General features: G+C 42.9%; 2 protein-coding genes across 2 annotated transcripts; both read right to left on the bottom strand.

The window, feature by feature from the left end:
• Positions 1-4,040: 4,040 nt before the first annotated feature.
• rbm15b (RNA binding motif protein 15B) lies at positions 4,041-10,418 on the bottom strand. The gene has a single exon (XM_083971418.1). It carries the CDS (start codon positions 10,202-10,204, stop codon positions 7,658-7,660), a length of 2,547 nt encoding a protein of 848 aa, XP_083827544.1. The 5' UTR covers positions 10,205-10,418; the 3' UTR covers positions 4,041-7,657.
• A 1,181-nt stretch (positions 10,419-11,599) lies between these two features.
• Positions 11,600-18,543, bottom strand: manf (mesencephalic astrocyte-derived neurotrophic factor). Its single transcript, XM_083972507.1, has 4 exons — positions 18,343-18,543; positions 17,343-17,470; positions 15,293-15,434; positions 11,600-13,818 (listed from the first exon to the last, which is right to left on the bottom strand). The coding sequence occupies exons 1-4, from the start codon at positions 18,428-18,430 to the stop codon at positions 13,634-13,636; spliced, it is 543 nt and encodes a 180-aa protein (XP_083828633.1). The 5' UTR covers positions 18,431-18,543; the 3' UTR covers positions 11,600-13,633.
• Between the last annotated feature and the right edge of the window lie 1,903 nt (positions 18,544-20,446).

Here is a 20,446-nt window from a genome sequence, read left to right as displayed (position 1 = left end):
AAGTAAGCGGAATGTTTGTGTTAAAGCAGATATCAGCTTCACGGCCGTTTCGGCTAATGCTGCGTTCAAGGCAGGCTTTTGAAACCGTAAGTTACAGCTTCAAGTCACAACTACGACTTGGTAGCGTTCTAGGTAACCCGTAGCTCGTGTTTTTACCATCCTGTTGTCTGTGAAAGTTCCCTATAACGGCCACTCGTAACTTCCGACCCGTGAACTCGTACCAGATCGAACTGGTATGACTTCACAGGAAGGAAAAACACAAAGTACGAGTTTCTTTGAACGCACCATGAGTTAGCAGCCCCCGCCCTTGTCAGGCATCAATTGGTCCTCGTGCTACGTCACCACATTCACGCGCATCCCTTGGCTGCACACACAGCCCTTCATGCCGTTCTCTCTCCTCATTGGATAACACTTGTATCCCACAAGGAAAATTTTCTCCTCGGGTTACAGCAGAGCAGAGTGACGGAGAGACTCGTGTTTAGGCTGAAATACTTCATGTAAGTGATTGCTGACGGAAAATAGGACTATTTAGGACTTATATTAACAAAAACATTCCACTGATATCTGCTTTAATATAGGCTAAGTCTTAAATTATATCTTCCGAAGGCAATCACTTATATAGAGTGTTTGGTCCGAAACAAGGGTCTGCCAGTCACTCTGCTCAGCTGTAAGCCGAGGAGAAAACGTTCCTTGTATCCTACAACCTTTATCCAATGAGGAGAGAGAACGGCATAAAGGGGCGGTCCTCTCTGTGTGTGCAGCCAAGGGATACGCGTGAATGTGGTGATGTAGGGGCGAGGGCGGAGACTGCTAACTCCATTGGCTGACAAGAAGTTAGCCAAAGCGACCGGATCGCTTACTTCAGCTTTAATTTCTATTAACAAATATATTGGGTCACCCAGAAACATCCTATGTATGTCTTGAGAATATGATTTATAAACGTGTTGATTGTTATGCTGTATTTACAATCTGCAATCGCTCTGATCAGTAGTCAGTTACAGCAGCAGAAACGTCACATTTTGTACTTTTTTGAAACCGTATAAAGGTAATTTATCAAAACCATAACATGATTGTATCTTTAAAAAGTCAATAAAACCTGCTGTGTCAGTCACACTCAACCTCCCAGTCTCTCTTACACAACTAGGCTATAGTCCTTTTGATAATGTGTCTTATGTTCACACCCTGAGGAAGACCTCTCGTGTCTGCGTCGAAATGTCGGTTATGTCTGAAGTGAACCTTATTAAAAACTCCAGTTTGACATTGTGGCTATGAGTGTGTGACTTCACTTTCTTATTTTGCTCCTATAGCATCATGTTAAGAAATATTATCACCTTTTGTTCTCTTATTATGTGACACAAACATAACAACAGAAAAAACAGAGGGCTTCTCTCTCCTCATGGCTGTTGTCTCACATCTAAGTGACAATAACCAACTGCGAAACAACCCTATAGTTCGCTAAAATTGCTAGATATCTTATTTTTTGTATGTAAAATGAATGCACCTAATTTATCTGATCTGACTCATTTTGTGGTACTGAAACTGTATCTGACCTGTTTAAAATGCTTTTAACTGGTCAAATTTGACGAATCAATCACAATAATGCAACAAAAAACTAAACTAAACAAAAAACAGCTGCAAATAAAAGCAGTTTATCAGTGTTGTCTGACGTCAGAGAGTGAGTGAGTTCAGTCTGTGCTGTGTTGAGGAGAGATTAGATGAGGTGACTGCCTCACTGCTTCCTTTTCTTTGCTCCTGCTGCCCCCCTGTGTTCACACACACACACACACACACACACACACACACACACACACACACACACACACACACACACACACACACACACACACACACACACACACACACACACACACACACTCACTGCTGAATTAATGAAATCAAACAGAGTCAAACACACTGAGTGGACACAATAATGTGAACGCTGCTGCAGTATAACGCAATCCAATGCAACACTACAAACTGCATTCTCAAAAAGCACCACAGAGGTGATTTATTAGTCTTCTGACAGTGTGTGTGTGTGTGTGCGTGTGTGTGTGTGTGTCTGTGTGTGTGTGTGTGGTAATGAAATCAATTTTAGATTTTATTACCACGTGTCAGATGTCAATTTTCCTCTTTACAGAACAATTTAATTAGCTATTGAATCCTGTGTGTATATTATACATTTCATAGATTCTGCCTGAAGCTTTCATGCACATAAAAGCCCAGTGGGTCTTTCCATCAACTCATCGCTTCATGTTATTGATTTCCCTGAAAAACATTGAATGTGAAAACTTTCAATATTAAATTGATGAGACCTTGTGAAATCTTGCTCTGCTCCAAATATTTTATTAGATAGGAATTTTCTGAAGTTTGGCTCTCAGAGTTAAGATTTCATCATTTTTTGCAAGTCTTTGTTTGTGTTTTCTATTGCTTTTTTTTACTGGATTGGGTTGAAATTTGTCGTGAACATCTAAGAAACCCTGGGGGTGATTTAGAACATGTATTCATGATAAACGTTCCTCAGTGTTTTACAGAGATCAAATTAATAAAAAATAAATTATTTTCTACCCTTAGAATCAGTCATTTTAAAATCAGAACATTGATTCAGTTTAGATTTTCCCCTTCACATTACGGTACTTTGCAGTTTAAAGCTTAAAGCAAGTATTCAGACCCTTTGCTATGACAGCTGAAGTTCTGCTCAGGTTCACTCTATAGATGTGTTTTTATACTTTGATTGGAGTGAACCCCCTGCAGAGCCCAGAGGCAGGACCGGTTTTAAGCTTCAGATCTGATGAAACATCTCCTCTGTGAAACTTTGTTTAAAAAAAAAAGAAAAAAAAAAAGCTAAAGGATTTTCAGACTATGAGAAACAAAATTCTCTGGTCTGACGAGCAGGGCCGTTGTATAGGGGAGAAAGGTAATGATAATTCTAGGGGCCCAACGCCCAGTAGGGCCCACAAAAAAAACCCCAGTAGTATAATCTTTGTGTAACTGGTTTATTCTGCATAAGATCCTGACTAATACTCATAGTAATCCTGCATTAGCATCAAAACAAAGTAGGCTAAATAAAAAATGATAATACACACATAGTCTAAGAAAAAAAACTGGAAAAGTTAGGGGGTAGGGGCCCACTTTAGTATTCTTTAAGGGGGCCCAGAATTCCTAGCAACGGCCCTGCTCTGGCCATGATCAAGACTGAACTGTTAGGCCTCAGTTTTAAGCATCATGTCCTGAGGAAACCAGGAATAACACAAAACTACCACAAAGAGCCTCAAAGCGACCTCCAAGATCTGCAAACCCACAGTGACACAAAATGACCACAAAACAGCAGTGATGTAAAAAAAAAAAAAAAAAAAAAGGAAACACAATCACAAAGAGCCTAAAAATGACAAAAAAGTGACGCAGCATGACCTCAAAGCCTCCCAGAACAACCACAGAGAGACATGAAATGATCAGAGTGACACATAATGACCACAAAGTAACACATAACTACCACAAAGAGCCAAAAAATCACCACAAAGTGTCACAAAATGACTAAGAGCCTAAAAACAACTGCAAAGTGACTCAAAATGACCAAAAAGAGCCTCGACCTAATTCCTGCCATATTGAAATTCACCTGATCTGTTGAGTGTTTTGAGGTCTAAACCAATGGCTCAGTAAAACAAACAAACACATCAAACAGTAGCAAAATACTGCTGAGGCATTGTAATTGTCATTTTACTGCGCAAGTGCTTTTACTTTCCAATTTTAAATACAAACTTTTATTAAACTATTTATTATATCCTGGTACAAGCTAATTTACAGGATGAAAAATATTCCAATGACCAGACATTGATGTTACTGTAGACAGCACTACAGTAAACTGCAGGCTTTATTTTAACTACTATAAGAAAACGCTAAACTAAAATAGGCTGTATTGTATAACAGATGTATATTACTGTATGTACTACACAAAACTCAGAAAGATGACATCATTCCACCCAGACTTAAAAAGAGCATAAAATGTTTATTACACTTTTTTAATGCAGGATACATGTTTCTATGTTGACACAAAAACAAAGAGGGAAACTGTGTACAAAAACCGATTGTCATTATGGATTTTTATACTCCACCCAGTCTGTGTAATGGTATCGGTCAGAACACAGCACACCACAAGTTCAGATGAGATGAGGGAAAAATAGGAAGTCTATTCACAACAAGGGCAGCTGATAGAAAAAGTAGTGTATTCACCTCTTCATTTTCTTTACTGGTATATTGTACAAAACCGGTGTATTTATATATATATCCATGTGGTGATGAACATTCAGTATAGTCTCAGTGATGCTTAAACCAAATATACAGGAGAACAAGGAGCTTTTCTGAAGGAAACATTGTCCAATCACCTGCACGGACAAAACTCTTTACTTGTCCTCATCAAAAGCATTCAAGGCTGAGGTCCAGAAACACTGGGTTAAGCAGCTTTCTGAGAAATAGTGAAATTGAAGACAACAGGTGATGGAGAAAATGCAGTGAGCTTAATAAAAAAGACAGGTGACCTCCTGCTGTAGTGTTAGGGTCCCGATGGTTACGACAAACAGTAGGGTGAGAAAAAGACCAATGTGTCGGGCCACATGTGAAAACAGTTGTTACCAGTGGTGGGAGAAGCACTCAGATACTTTGCACAAGTAGTGACAGATCATTTAAAAAATACTTTCATTGCAAGTACAAGTCAGGCTTTCAAAGAAAAAGCAGAAATATATTAACAGCAAAGTGCAATTGAAGTAATGGAAGATGAAGCACTTCTCATGCTAAATAACCGCAGTAACAGTATAATAAAGGGTTATTAGCAATGATGCATTAAGGTTTGGTGTAGGGTGAGTAAGGGTTTTGTTATTGCTCAAGGTGGAGCTGATTCGACCCCTTTTTTCTGGGTTGTTTAACCAGCAACTATCTGAAAGCAATTCAGTTCATCAGGTGAATCATGAACATGTTTCATAATTTTGTAGTGATAATATTTCAACTTGTATTAAGAGTGGTGGGTGGATGTCTGCAAAGCAAATAATATAAAATTGAATTTCACTGAAAAATGGCTGAAATATTCTGTGTACTATGAAATGTTTAAATGACTCAATTCCAACTTAAAATGACAAAAAGAATAAATAACTATGCAAAACAAAAAAGAAAACACAGAACAACCTGAAACAACAGTGAAGTTAAGGGTTAATTTTAGTGGGAGAAGATCAAGCAGCAGCAGAAATGGATAATCAAATAAAATATGCAACTGATGTACAGTTCAAATCAAGGTTTTCATCTTTGGTGACGCCTGTGGTCATGCATCTGTGCAACATCTGTATAAAGTCTTCACTTGGTCAACATTATGTGTTATTGCATTCAACTACAGGCAGTGATGCAAAACCTGAGTTACTTCCCACCACTGGTAATTACTGCCTCATTATGTAAGAGTCTGACACTGTGACTCAAGGACGAAGGCCAACATGGAATTCATTTCTTTGATTAAAAAAAAAAGGGAAAAAAAACCTAAAAACGATGTTCCCATGTAAGATTTCCATTTAAAACAGCGGCAGCTCAAAAACAGTTGTACTTGTCTACAGGCAGATGTTATTGTTTATCTGACAGTTTTAAGCTTTAGGTTAAAACATAGGCTACATGAATTCTGAAGATGTTTTGTTGGTCCTTAGGCAGGATTGAGCTTTTTTCTGGCATTTCAGGGAAAAATAATCAATTAATAGGCTATACCATGGTCAAAATAATTGTGGTGTATTTCTATATCCTAGAATCAAATCTATATACGCTTTGTGTATTTTACATTCATCACTTAACCTGTACTGTTAGCCAGCCGCTGTAAACAATTTAAATCATTCTCCAATTGCCGATTCATCCTCATATCACTGAGCGCACACACACACTGTGTTTCCTGCTCAGTCTGAAAGATGTGACAGTCCTCACGAGTGTGAACTGAACCTTCAACCTGATGAAGCTTTTTCTGGCTTTTGTAAAACACTCACTGGGGTAAACATGTTTGACGAGGTGTCCATCTACCACCCGGGCTACGTGAGGCGTCACACTTCTCACCTATTCTATATGAACTACATACATTCTCATTCTGTTGGTGCAAAACAAATTGTCTGACAACAAATGTGACGGTGTTGTCGGGTTAAAAAAAAAAACTCAAAACAGTTATTAGCATTCATCGCTTTCACTCTTTTCTCTGGCAAAAACAAGTCTTGCTTGCTGTGTTTTTTGTTTTCTCTGTTTAATTCTTTAATATCTCATTTAATATCATCTGGGCAGAAAAACATCGTTCAAATCTGTGTTGTTTTACTAAAATATTATCTTGGCACAACAGTTCACTTGACATGGATGTTCGACATTTAATTCTGGGCAAGTTCAGCAAAGAGAGGTTAAAATCAGCGTCTAAGATGATAAAGTCTGGAGGTGAATTTCACTCAAATGTATGTCTCAGTTGCTGGAGCTAATAAAATGGTTTATATCAATTCAACTTAAACTGCCCTTTGAATGACGTTCACATAAAGAGACGGAGGGGAAATTAAAAAGAAGGCTTCTATGTAAGGCAGATGTAAAGAAAAGAGGAGGATGGATAGATCAGAGATGGATGGATGGATTGATGTATTAAAAGTGAATCATAGTCTGTGTACAATATAAAAACTGAACCAGTAACATCATCAGACCACGCACCAGTGTAACAGCTGAACCTGTCCCGAGTGACAACAGTGCACTGAAAGGGAATCAAACGTTTTTAAAGACGGACAAAATAGAAGTTCTTTTTTCTGTTTGCTTTTTTTTTGTTTTGTTTTAACTTTTTCCTGCATGCAACAACAGACCGAAACACACTCACACCTTTCAAAAATGAAAGAAGAAACTGGAATGGTTCAATTGATTGAAAACACGAGCTATGTAAAGTCTAGTATAGTGACGGGGACGGGTCAGGACACCCACTGTTGTCTCTACTGGCTGTAGCTGGTGCTTTTAACAGAACCTCGAATCATCAACCTGCGAGTAGAGGAGAGGAGACAAACTGGAAGTAGCCTCAGCCGGACTCGGCCCCCGGCGCGAGATCCCTATTCAGTTTACAGTACAATCACTTTTTATAAAACTCCTATAGTCCCACTTGTATCGGATGAACAGAACATCCCGGTGAATCAAAGTAGAAGAAAAATAAAAAGACAAATAAAGTAAACAAGCATATAAACAAACCTGCTCGGTTTTTAGTGTCGTATGTTACAGCTTTAGAGTACAACAGCGACGGTGCTTCCTGTGTGTGCAGCAGGCCTGTTGTTATATATCTTCTCTCTTTTTAAGTGTTTTTCATTACAGGCCATTTGAACACTTCACCCCCCCTCAGAAACTCAAAGTCTCCGATCTTATCTGACTGTGAGTGTGACGAAAGTTCCGCGTCATGGAGGGGGGGGAGACATAAAGTAATAAAAGAGGAGGAGAGTAAAAGAGATGTAGTGTAATTTGTTGTGATTCCTTTATAAGACACTGAATAAAACAATAAAATGCATCTTTCTAAAAACAAGGAAGTATCTGTAGTCGTCGGGGGAAACTCACCCGGTGTGTGTGTGTGTGTGTGTGTGTGTGTGTGTGTGCATGCCTTCACAAACGTCTGTACATGTGTGTGTCCTCTTCAGTGTAATGATCAGTTAGTGTCCGTGACGATCACAATCACCATGTGCTCCTCCTCCAGGTTACCCACAGTCCTTTTGGCGGCCTGCAGGTACTGCTGGGAGAACTCTCCGGGGGGGAAGGCGTACAGCATCGCCCCGGGCCCCCCCTCCTTCGCGGCGGGGAGGCTCACGACCCCCGCCGCCTCCTTGTTCCGCAGATAGGTCACCAGGTGGCGGAGCAGGCGCACCTGCAGGCCGGGCTCGGGCGCGGGGGCCTGGCGGTCGATGGGCCCCTGCAGAGCCAGCAGGACGGCGAACCCGTCGGGCCGCCCCAGCTTGACGCGACGGGACACCTCGTCCAGGCGGGTCTGGTCCATGCGGAGCCGCTGGGCGATCTTCAGCTGGCTGGGCAGGTTCTGGCTCTGCTGCTTGAGCGTGTCCTTCATCACGGTGCTGAAGAACGAGGCGCCGCCCTCCAGCATGTACAGGTCCGTGGGGAAGCTGCTGTTCTTCAGGGCGAAGAAGCCGTGCCACGTCTTGGAGAGCGACGCCTGGGCGAACTCCGACAGTGTGCTCGGGGACGAGGAGGTGTGGGTGTCCGTGTGGACGCCCGGGGAGCCGGCGGCGATGACCTCGCTGTTCCGATGGTGGTGGTTGTTGAGATGGACGCTGGAGGACCTCTTGCTGCTGTGATGGCGGCCGGACGGGGGGTCTTCTTCGTTGGCGGCGGGGTGGCGCCCTGCTACGACTCCGCTGTCGGGGGAGTGGTCCCTGGGCTCAGTGGTGGAGTCGGGGGCTCGGACCCGGGCCCGGTCTGGGCTCACATCAGGAGAGACGACCCCCCCGGGACCCCGCACCCTCGACCTCCCCCTCTCCTTCTCCCTCTCTCTCTCCCTCTCCTCCGTCTGCCGGTCAGCGGACAGACTCCTGCTCCGGCTCCTCCTCCTGTTCCTCCTCTCCTCCCTCTCCTTCAGCCATCGCTCCCTGCTCCTGCTGCGGCTTCTAGCTGTTCTCCCGCTCCTCCCAAACGCCTCCGCCCCTCCCGCCCTCCTCTCCAGGCTGCGGGTTGGGCTGGTGGGGAAGTCTCTCTCCACCACGGCCCTCTCTCGTTCCCTCTGGGAGAGCAGGCCGTGGGCAGGCGGCGAGGAGCGGTCCCTGGCTCCCCTCAGCTCTCGCTCCAGGCTGCGATGGCGGCTGTAGGCCTCCCCGAGGAGGTCGTAGTGGGCGGGGAGGGCTACAGGAGGCTGGTAGCCGGGGGGGAATGGCCGAGAGGGACTCTCCTCCACTTTAGCAAAGTCGACTCTCAGCCGGCGCTCAGGGCCCCCCAGAGGAAAGCCCCTCATCTGGGTGCAGGCGGCCTGTGCGGCGTCCAGACTTTCATACTGAATGTAAGCAAAACTGTCCCCCTTCACATAGTCGATGTTCCTAATGCTCCCAAAGCGGTCAAACTCCCGAGCAAGAGCAGCAAGGGAGTTCCCAGGCCCGAGACCCCCCACCCAAAGCCGTGTGGTAGGGTTGGCCTTCCCATAGCCAATCTTTATTGGGTTGCCCCCAATGAGCCGTCCCTGCATGGCCACCTTGGCCCGGTGGGCCATGTCCAGGTTCTGAAACTTCACAAAAGCATAGGCCCCTCCCTGTCCACGGGCTGGGCGTTTAATCACAACATCCTCAATGATGCCATACTTGTCAAACCCCCTCCTCAGTTCTGCCTCAGTTACATTACCGTCCAAATTCCCGATGAACAGGTTACTGGTCGCCCTCTGGTCGTCCTCGGGCTTTAAATCCTCCACCACAGGCATTGGAGGGAAACCATAGGGCCGGCCCCTCTCATCCAGCATACCATAATAATCCAACAGCCTCTCCCTCTCTCTGCTGAGACCCAGGGTCTCCAGGGCGTAATGTCTCGCCCTGAGGTCCCTGATGTTGCTCACCCCGGGGCCCGGCGGAGACAAGGACCGCTGTCTGTAGGGGTACGGCGCGTGCAGAGGTAAATATCCAGCGTCCGGCGGCGTGACACTCCGCCTCCTCACGTACATGGGCTCAATTTTCAGCTGTCGGTCGCCCAGCACCAACCTGGACGACTTGGCGTGTCTGGCCTCCTTGGCGTCCTCCGGGTGCCGGAAATTCACGTAGGCGATCCGGCCCAGCTCCGGGGTGTGCGACAGCTTCACGCTCACGTCCCCGAACTTTTTGAACTCGTGAAACAGCGCGTCCTCCACGTCCTCGTCCGAAACCTGCGAGCCCAGGTTGCTGATGAGGAGGGTCTTGTACTCCAGCGTGCCCGGCCTGGCGGCGGGCAGCTCCGGCGCCGCCGCCGTGGTGCGCAGCGGCGGGCGGCCGAGGAGGCTGAGCTCGTGTCGGTGGTGCAGCTCCAGGGCGGCCGCTCGCTCCTCCCTCAGCCGCGGCTTCTCTCGCTCCCTGCTCCGGCTGCGGCGGTGATATCCCCGGCTCTCCGCCAGCAGCAGAGCCAGCGGCGGCGGTGGCAGCTCCTCCCTCCGCGCACTCTCTCGTTCCCTTTCCCGTATCCGTTTTGCGACGGCCCTGGACGGACTAGTCTCTCTCCCGGCCTGCCTCTTCATTTTTTAAAGGATGATGGAGCTCAAACTTTTCGGTGCCTGCAACGGGAATCCGGCCCGGGGAGCGAATTTCTGGGGCGTTAGCGAAAATAACGTGACAGACGATCGCTTCGGTAAAATGACGCTCCCGCTCCAAACGCTCGGTATTTGCATAAATGTCGAAAAAAAGGGATAAACTCGTTTAAAAACATGTCAGCATCAGAGGACCTGCACCAACGCCGCCATCTTGGACAATAGGAATGTGCGCTTTCCCTGGAGAGGGCGGGGACTGCGGTGACGTAACTCCGGCGGCGTCATGACGTGTCACGCTTTTGTTTTGGATATCGAAAAGAAATTGGAAAAATTGGGGATATAAACAATAACAATTTGACTTATTATTTATTTTTATAAATATATGAATGTTTTTCATTATCATTATCAAATGTGTTGCAGCTGAGATTCAATTCAAATTGTAACCTATAGCCTAAATAATATAAACGTGATTACTTTTATGTTTCTTATTTCAAATGCCTAATTTTATATCCATATAGAAAAATGTAAAATTACTTTGAAGAAATGTATGGACAAAATAAACACCTTAAAAACAATTCACCCTCGTCTTCTTCTTTGTCTTCCTCTTTAGCCCTACATAATGTAAGGGCTAAAGAGGAAGATATGTTTCAAAGTAACTGGATGGAGAGTGTGGAGGAAAAGTTGACATGGTAATAATTTGACAGGACTCCTTAACAAAACAGTATTTAAGCACTGTTTAAGGACAATTCCAGGCAAATTCAACCCAGGGCTATTAGCTAGTTTCTTGATATTTTAGGTCTAAAAGAAGGATTCTGAAGATTTTCCTTTTAATTGCTCCTGTTTTGCAGTAGTTTTGTCTGTCCCCGCATCGAATTAATGGGAGCGGACTGATCTTCCCTGTTCAGGCTGTTTACATCCCTCAAAACCATTTTTTCCCACAGACAACTATTCAAACACAGAGGGGTTTGTTTACTTCAAGAAGGCCAACATGTTTGTAAACTGAGCTGAAATACAAAGTCACACACAAGAGTCAAGTAGACATGCTCAGACAGAATGAACAATATTCAGACTTACTCTCACTGCTACAAAGGCGTTGTGCCTGAGTTGATATTCTTTTCGTTTCAGACAACCTAACACAGTTAGCCGTCAACTTGACTCTCACGCGAGACTTCACGAAACTTTGTTTTACAGGTCTGTTTACAAACATGTCAACTTGCAGCCTAAACAGGGAAGATCGATCCGCTCCCATTCATTCCCATTCCCATTCCCATTCATTAGCAATGCAAACTAACTTCTATCTTATCATTGCTCTGTAATGTTCACCGTGGTTGGCAAACTGCATTTAATGTCATGTTTCTGGTCATATAGTCAGTTAAATACCAGACAGAGTTTTTCATATTTTAATGAAAAAGTAGAATAGTACAGTTGTAACAAATGACTGGGCCTTACATGAAAGGTCAAACGTGAAACAACAGCATATTTTAAGTTTTCATTTCTCACATCAAGTCTTATCAAGTATCACACATTGTTTTATCAAGTCATTTTGGTAAGTACACACCATTCGCTTACATCAAACAATAAAATAGCTATCCCTTCTGAAAAACAAGTGGTATGGGAGAGCCAGTGAAGGAGACGGCTGCCATTACACCTGTCACTGCCACATGTGAAAGAAAGATTGACAGTATGTCATAGTTTCCTCGTGTTGCGGAAACATAAATATTCCTGCACACTGTGCACAGCTGGGTTGGTGACACTGGTGTAGTTAAGTGGGATCAAATTTTTAACATTGCTTTATCTCTCCAGTGAATTCCCGATTGGATCATACTGCAGTTGATCCCGACAGGAGAGGCTGAGGGATACAGTAATTCATGAGTTTCAATGTTTACTAGATTTAACAGCTGCAGTACGGAGAACATCTGTAATGAAATCAATCGGAACAAAATTTAAAAAAAGATCAAATAAAAAACAAAGCAGGTGGCCAACAACCAGGTTTTTAGAAAAGAAAGATACAGAAGATTAATCTGTAAGAAAAAATCCTCAATAAATATTTCTTACTTTGTTGACAGTGGAAGCTCCCCGTGTCAAACATTAACCAAGTTACTTATTCTCCTCACCCGCCATTTCTCAAACTTTAGTCTACATCCCAAATACATCAATTATTTCCCCCACAATGAACACACTTTCTCCAGGATTTACTAAATTATAATTCTACTACACTGTGTCTCTCCTGATTGTACTGTACATGGAAGAAAATAAATTCCTATTAATGGTAAAATAATTTTTAAAACTGCAGTGTTGACTATTCAGGGACATTTCCATAAAAAAATTAAGTTTAACTGGTTGTGAGTTCCTGACCAGGCCATAAAGTGCTGTGTCAGTTGAACAAATGGCACAAATACACAAACATGTGGAAGGGGGAGAAAACAAAAACGAGCAGTTGATTTCATTTCTTTTAATAAGTGCACATCTGTGTGACTGTGATTTTGGGTTGGAATATGGGTGACTTTGAAACAAGGAGACTACAGTGGAGGTTAAAATGGGAAAGATGTTGAGATCCGAGTGTCTCTAAATCAGGCCTCGAAGCAAAGGTTTGACATGGTGGAAAACTTGCTCATTCGCTGCATATTATTGGTCCCAAACCTGTTCATCACTGAGCTTTAAAGGTGGATTTTGTTCCCTTTGAACAGAGACAGTCTTTATACTAAGATAAACCATTCATAACCCTTGAGAGAGATTTCTTTCTAGATCTATTTTCCCAAAATGTCAAACTATTCCTTTAAGCCTATAGGCGTGGGTGGGATGCGGTGCTCATCCTCCTCCGCAGTACATCATGGAAAATTGGAGTTACGTTGAAGAATATCACAGGAAGTTTACAACATTCATCAAAACACGTTGACTGTCCGAACAGAACGCTGGCACGGAGATCCGACTGGGTTTGAGATTTGCAGGCTGGAGATTCAAATCCCGCATCGAGTGTGGAGCCCTGGGTGGTGCAGTGAGCGGAGGGCATGCTCTGCTGATGTGCATTCGAGCAGCAACTCTCACCTCCAATTTAAGGATGCTGACGCCGATGGAGAACGCAGCCACTTATCTGAGCCTTCTGATGTGAAACGTACTCACTACATAAGCAGAAAAACCTGCTGGCCTTCCGCTTGTTACCAATTAGTCCTCAACCTCGACAGCAAACACTGCTCATCGCCTCACGCTTAATTTAAAAGGAATAGTACGCCTGTATGTGTATACACTAACACCTATGTTTCTGAATTACCTGATGAGTGTATACCCTTAAAAAAATAAACAAAAAAACAAACATGTCAGACTAAACCCTCCTCCACTCCTGGTCCTCCTCACTGTGGACAGCGGTCTGGTCCGAGTCAAGTCCAGAGTTGTTTGTATGGTTGTTGTTTTGTGTTTGTACAGTTACAGGTCTGTCCGTGCCTTGGCGGCTGCGGGGGCGTACTTAGGCATGAGCTCTGTGATTTTGCGAATGAAGTCGGACTTTTCTGCGCATCCTTTACAGGACTCGCCCCACTCCTCCAGAATCTTCTTCAGGTCTTTCACCTTGAGCTTCTTCAGGTCCACTGTGGTCAGGTCCAGCTGTTTGTCTATATGGGGACAACACAAGAACAGAATCATCACATGGACATCATCTCTTATATTCTCCCAAATTATACCTGTGGACAGACGTTTTGTTTGATCATCGCTGGCTCAGGAAATTACTCCTGTCTCAACCAGTGTTTAGCAGCTGCAGGAGAATGAGTTAAAGGGATAGTTTACCCAAAATTCAAATTTCACTCATTATCTACTCACCCTCATGTCAACAAAGGGCTGGGAGAATTTTCAGAGTCCTCCGTGCCTTCTCGGAGTTACAGAGGGGGGGGGGGGGGGGGGGGGGGGGGGGGGGGGGGGGGGTCCGCGCAGCAGTACTTGTCCATATAATGGTTGTGAATGGTGCTCACTTTTCCTCGTCCAAAAAGACGCACCAAAAAACATCCAAATACCTCCATACTGCTCGTCTGTAATGTCCCTCTTGTATTGAAGCCCCGACATGAGAAATTGTTCCGAAAAAATTAAATATAAGTCTATATTTTAAGCTTGTTTGTAGCGGAAGCTCCCAGTGTCTCAGTTCACTGCTCTTCCTGTGTCAGTGCAAATCCGGCGGAACAATTTCTCATGTTGGGGCTTCAATACAAGAGGGACATTACAGATGAGCAGTATGGAGGTATTTGGATGTTTTTTGGTCTGTCTTTTTGGACGAAGAAAAGTGAGCACCATTCACAACCATTATATGGACAAATACTGCTGCGTGGAGCCCCCCGTCACTCAGAGAAGGCACGGAGGACTCTGGAAATTCTCCGAGCCCTTAGTCGACATGAGGGTGAGTAGATAATGAGTGAAATTTGAATTTTGGGTGAACTATCCCTTTAATAAAAATGAATGTGCATGTCTCTGTTTTAAGGGCTTCTCAGTTACCATCAAATGTTTGGATGAGCTCCTGCTCCTCCCTCTGGCACAGATTCATTTGTTTTGCAGCATCAAATCAGGGGAAAATGAGCTGCATATTTGATCCAATACAGACTCTAAAGGTTAGTATTGGGGTGTGTCTACTCTTCTAATCAACTGAAAGTCACATCATTGAAATGTTTTGACTAACCATCTTGTAATGAATGCTACTTCTGCTTTCTGAGTAGAACAATATAAGCACTGTCCTCTCTCATGTATGAGTGCTCCTGTATTGAGGCTTTTCAGAGAGCTGTGGCGGATCCGTAGGTGTCTCTGAATAGTGCTCCTTAGCTGTGGCGTACGCTAATATTTTCTTTCAGCTCACATATTGTTTGTGTCTTGTCTGTCATTTTGTCAGTGTTTATTGTTTCCACCAGGCACAGAAAATGCTGCCATAAAAGCATTTTGACACAGAGAATCCTTTATTCCACATATTAGCTGCTGCTCTGGTTCTGTAGCATACTGATATAACAACACCGCAACAAGAAATATTGACATTTTTTTAAATATCGGCACACCAATAGTATTTAGGGGTTGTTGATTGTTTTGAGTTGAAAATAATATTTTCCTTCTTACCGTATTTCAGGTCACAGATCTGACCGTCCTTCTTCTTCAGTTTCTCACAGATCTTCTCCACAGGGGCGTGGTAGCTCAGTGGTTTAGACACCTCATTGATTATCTTCGTGGCTGCGTCACTTGTTGCTCCGATGTAGTAACACTATACACATGGAACAAGAAAAAAAGAAACAGACTTAACTTTGTACAAAGCGTCTCAGGGGCTTTCAGCTTTGTAACAGATGCTTGGTGCTTTTGGATCTGTTACAGACATTAAAAACACCTCTTAGTTAGGTGCAACATATTTTAAGAGTACTTTGAATTAAACCAAGATCTGAACATTACAAATATCAATGAAGAGGATTTCACTGCCGTATTAGATGGTTCCTTATAAACTGCACATTATGACCAATAATGAGTTGATCTTCTCTTAAACAACTGATTGTAAGCCGTATTGGTCAAGACAGAAACTGGTTCAAAAAATATAAACAGAGACAGAGAATTTATGTTCTAAATATTATGCAAGAACGGTTACTGTGCGTTTATGATACCTCTAATTTTACAGGGGAACTCCTTAAGTCGTGAAATTGGAAACAAACTCAACACAGCCCACACTAACTCCTGTCTTTCTGACTGATCTCTGAACTCCACACTATCAGCCTTTAACTGACAGCATCTGTGAAAAAACAGCACATCACAAAATTAATCTGCAGGAGAAGGAGGGTGAGGAGGAACCACCACAACCAGAACAACCTAAATATAACATCACTGATAGATTTGGATGTATCAACCAGATTCCTTCCCTAATTTAGTCACATGCAGCACATTATCAATTTTAATATTGGGCACAGAATAACCTTAAAACTGCTGTGACTTTGTTTCCACCTAATTATTCTACGCCCAGTTTTTCTCTCTTTTAGCTGTGTTTGGTCACCCCAAGGTCCTAAAGGAAACATCTGGGTCTTTGGTGCTGCTAAATGCCAGCTACTGCTCTGACTAAACCCAAGTTGTTCAAGTTGTAGAAAAGCTTTTGTGATCCACATACGTTAGTAGGTTCAACTAGAGTGAGAGAACATCTACTGTGTGTTGTTGAACAGTTGTTGGTCTCACACCTGTACAGGGTTTTCTGCTCTGTAGACAGCTAATGGTGATGGAGGAAGACCAACAACATTTCTCTTTGTCTTTTAATTTCCAAGACACATAGACTATTCACCAACAACACTTCTTTTTCTTCAAATGGTCAGGAAGCTTTCTTTAGAGTCGGCTGCTAACAGCCTTTGTTTGTCTGTATCTCTGGTGTGTGTCTGCCATAGCTGGACTACAAGTGGTGAATAATAATGTGTTTTGTTTCACTGTTTCCTGGATGGGTTTGTGCAGCCCAGAGTAGACACACATCTACAGATCATACCGTCAATGTGGTTCACTCAGATGCAGCTATTTTCATCCTCTAACAGCCCCTATCACATAATCTTCATCCTTCCTATAATCATGTTTTACTCATGTAGTATTAGTTCCATGAGCTCAATCCGCCTTTAATTAAATATTATCTCACATTGCATCAAGTGTTTTTGGAATTACTGTCTGTATTATCAAAAGACATGTTTAAACTTGCCCTAAATCCGTTTTACTGCTTTATGTTTTACACCATTCTCTGTATGATTACATAGTATCAAAGTGGCATGCAAAGCTAATACCTCCCCTCTTTGTACACCAGGACAGTTACTCTTGGAAAGTGGATCACAGACTCATAATACCATGTCATGTCATCATTTGCCTACAACATATGAATATAGAAGTCATTTTCTCCTTTTTTGAAAGGCAACATGTGAATTTGATCATTTCATCAGATAAGTAAATCAGCTTTTTATTGACACCACCCTGTGAGCCACTCAGTAAAAACGTAAACTTTTGTCCATCAGCAGTTTAACAGCTACCTCATACTGTAAGCACTTGCTGTTGAACATGCATGCCCTACACATTTTGCACTTCATTACATAACAAATAGTTCAGTGTAACGAAATCTAATGTGTGTGTGGAGCCGACTACTAATGCAAGCCTGTAGCTTACTCACAAAGCGGTTTTCTTTGCCCTTAGCATCTTTGCACCTCTTGACGATGGCCTTCTCGATGTCCGCACTGTTGAACTTAACATTGTCATCCTTTAGTGACTGGTAAAACTTCCCAAGGAAGGACACACACACTGGAACAAGAGGAAAAACATATATTAAAAACAAATGTATCCAGAGGCAAACACAGTTATGAACAAAAATATAATGGCACCAGCCTGAAAAAGCTAACCAATGGATAAATGATTTCTGGGTAGCCTATAGGCTACTATGTATGCTTCTGTATGTGGATTTGTTGCTCTGGAAACAGTAAATGACTAAAATGAGGATTCATTTATGAAAACAGTTTAAGATTACATTTCTGTTCATAATATGCCACACTACAATGATCTATTCTGGTCAAAGAGTACATTAGGAGTATAGTTACTATTTTTACTCAGGTAACATCTTGAACGTAAGATCTGAGAGCTTGGATCTGTAACAGAGTTTCTGTGCTGCACTAGAGCTTCTCTAACTGGAGTGAAACATCAAACAGCATCCCCAGAACAGCTGCAAATCTTCTTAAATGATATTCCTGATTGCTTTATTTTAAACATATGCAGGTCTTTTGTTTCTCAAATGAAATGTTTAGCTGTGACCGGAGCTAGTCTGGAGTGAGTTGGTGTTGGATCTCCAGGTGGGTTTGGTTGTCCAGGTCTGAGTCCTGCCTGTCTCAGTCTGACTCTGTGATCAATTACGATTTTGACACCAATTTGGTAGGCTACATTAGCTTTTCCCCAGTTGAGCATCTCATGAATAGACCACACTACACTACGGCTTAAAAAAGACCGGCCCCCCCTAGCAGCAGCTGTTCCCTCACAAAAGCAAAAAATAATCCCACATAGAGAGAGGTGTGTGTGGTGGATTATTTCCCCCGTTTGTAACATCTGAAAAGTTCCTGGTAGTGAGATGCAGGCAGCCATTCAGATGAGGCTGTTAGCTCACTGAAGCTATCGGACAGACCTACCTTCACACTCTCCTTCTTTCAGGGCTTCAGAGGGACCGGGCACCAGCGCCAGAGCGAGAGCCACCGACAACCCGCTTAAACACAACATTTTTCACAAGAATACCTCGGGGGAGAATGAACGTTTAGACCGCGGCTAGAGGAGAACAGCTGCCTGCGTGTTTCTCATGAGTCGCCGCCGCAGCTGCTTCACTACAGACGCCGGTATGGTGTAGTGATTGTACGGGCTTTCCGGTGCCACGTCACACTACGCCGGCCCTCTTATTGGACGAAAAGTCCAATCGTTTCCGTATTCTTCCACGCATTCTCCTCCGATTGGACAGAGGCAGAACATTCCGGGAACAACGTCCAGTTGGCGCCGTCTGATTGGTCCGCAACCCCTTCGTGCCCTCATCTTGTATTTGCATGTAGAGAGGGGGGAAAGCAACTAAAACTGTTGTAAACAAGGTTTCACCTGTTTGAGATAAATTATCACCACAATGATTAGTCAGGATTTGGTTGGAAATATTTTGCCATAAATATAAATCCTGCTTTTAAGATAAGATCATTTAAGATAGGCTACATGTCCAACCATGAAGAAATTTGCAGCTTTAATGCAAAGTGGATGATGCAGAAAAAGAAACAGACAAAGGTTAAAACCAAAAACACCTAACACTGATAGAAACATAGAAAATATAAATAAGTATAAATACAATAATACACTATGTACAGTCACTTAGAAGAAAAGCAGAAGTAGGCTACTGAGATATTGCACAGTTTTGTTATTGCATTAGTGGGTGGGGAAAAACCATACATCATGTACTTTCTTAAAAGTAAAAATAACCACCATAGTAAAAATGGGCCAGTGTAGAGAATGACTTGGAACATTTATTCAAGCACTGTGGTATTTCTAATTCTGTTTAGCCTACTTTAGACCTTTATTTCTCTATACTATTTGAGAGGAAATTTTGTACCATTTGTACTATCCTCAAATGCTTTGAGAATAGGAATAGAATAGAATTTTTAAGTGCTGACACAGTGCAACATATTTAAGAAGACAGATCAATCACACATGGAAAAAAACAAGTATTGTGACAGTTAATGACCTGTTTCTGACTTATTCGGACTGGATTCGGATTTGGAACTGTTCAATCCTGATGTTGTATCTGAGACTCTTTTATATATCAAATCATTTTAATTAGCTTATTTAGAAACTTTACATGGATAGTTTAAAATGAATTTATTTCCACTTTCCACCACCATATATTCATTCATTTTACAAACTTAAATATTTGTATATAACACATACAACGAGTTCATGAAATACAATGCCTATTTTTCATTAAACTAGTATGTACAAGTAAATTTTACACTGTTCCCCACGTGGTAGCCACATCCATATGCTTGGTTTACATCCTTATGCTAGTGGTGCAGCAGTTGCCTCCCAGGCCTATGTTGTTATGTGCCTGCATGTGGTCTCCAGCTTCCTCCTCACAGTCCAAGCACAAGTTCCAGTCCAACACATGACAACTTGAAAGTGTCTGTAAATGTGTATGTATTGTGCAATAAGCCATATAACATTAGGCCTAGTGGTTCCCATATTCTAAAGGGAATGAGGAGTGGCATACATTTATAGGTGTGCGCAATATGTGTATATTTAATCGCCTCAGGTCTTGGTGTCCAGCCATGTCTCTTGTGTGTGTGTGCATGTGCTTGTAGTATACCTATGTGGGGGTGGGAGGGTAGAGTTTTCTTGATTTTCTTTGTTGTTTTCGGCCTCTGTGGGGCATTTTGTGTTATGAAAAGTGCCATATAAATAAAGCTTGATTTGATGATTTGATTTAGTTATATCTGTTTCTGTCTGGAATAGGCTATGTACTGGCTGTGAAAACAAATCGCTGATTGATGTCAGCTCATTGTCCGTGGTACACAGGTTAATGGACTGTGTTTTTATTTTTGTGAGTCTGCTGGCAGAGGAGAGCACAGAACTTCTCATATGGATCTAATTTTCTGTGCCAAGCTTTGTTCTCCACAGCACCAGGCTGTCTGGAGGCCCTGTTATATAATAGTGACGTAATACTGTGTTCCCCATTCAGACTAATGTCCTTGGCCTACAACTACATCTGAA

Source organism: Trachurus trachurus (assembly GCF_905171665.1).
Source record: "Trachurus trachurus genome assembly, chromosome: 5".
NCBI lineage: Eukaryota > Metazoa > Chordata > Actinopteri > Carangiformes > Carangidae > Trachurus > Trachurus trachurus.
This window is presented reverse-complemented; position numbering and strand designations above follow the sequence as displayed.

Coding starts and splice junctions, on each gene's coding strand:
- rbm15b (XM_083971418.1), bottom strand. CDS start 10,204: ATGAAGAGGCAGGCCGGGAGAGAGACTAGTCCGTCCAGGGCCGTCGCA.
- manf (XM_083972507.1), bottom strand. CDS start 18,430: ATGTTGTGTTTAAGCGGGTTGTCGGTGGCTCTCGCTCTGGCGCTGGTG. Junction 17,471..18,342: donor GAAAGAAGGAGAGTGTGAAG/GTAGGTCTGTCC, acceptor CTCTTGTTCCAG/TGTGTGTGTCCTTCCTTGGG. Junction 15,435..17,342: donor AGGGCAAAGAAAACCGCTTT/GTGAGTAAGCTA, acceptor CCATGTGTATAG/TGTTACTACATCGGAGCAAC.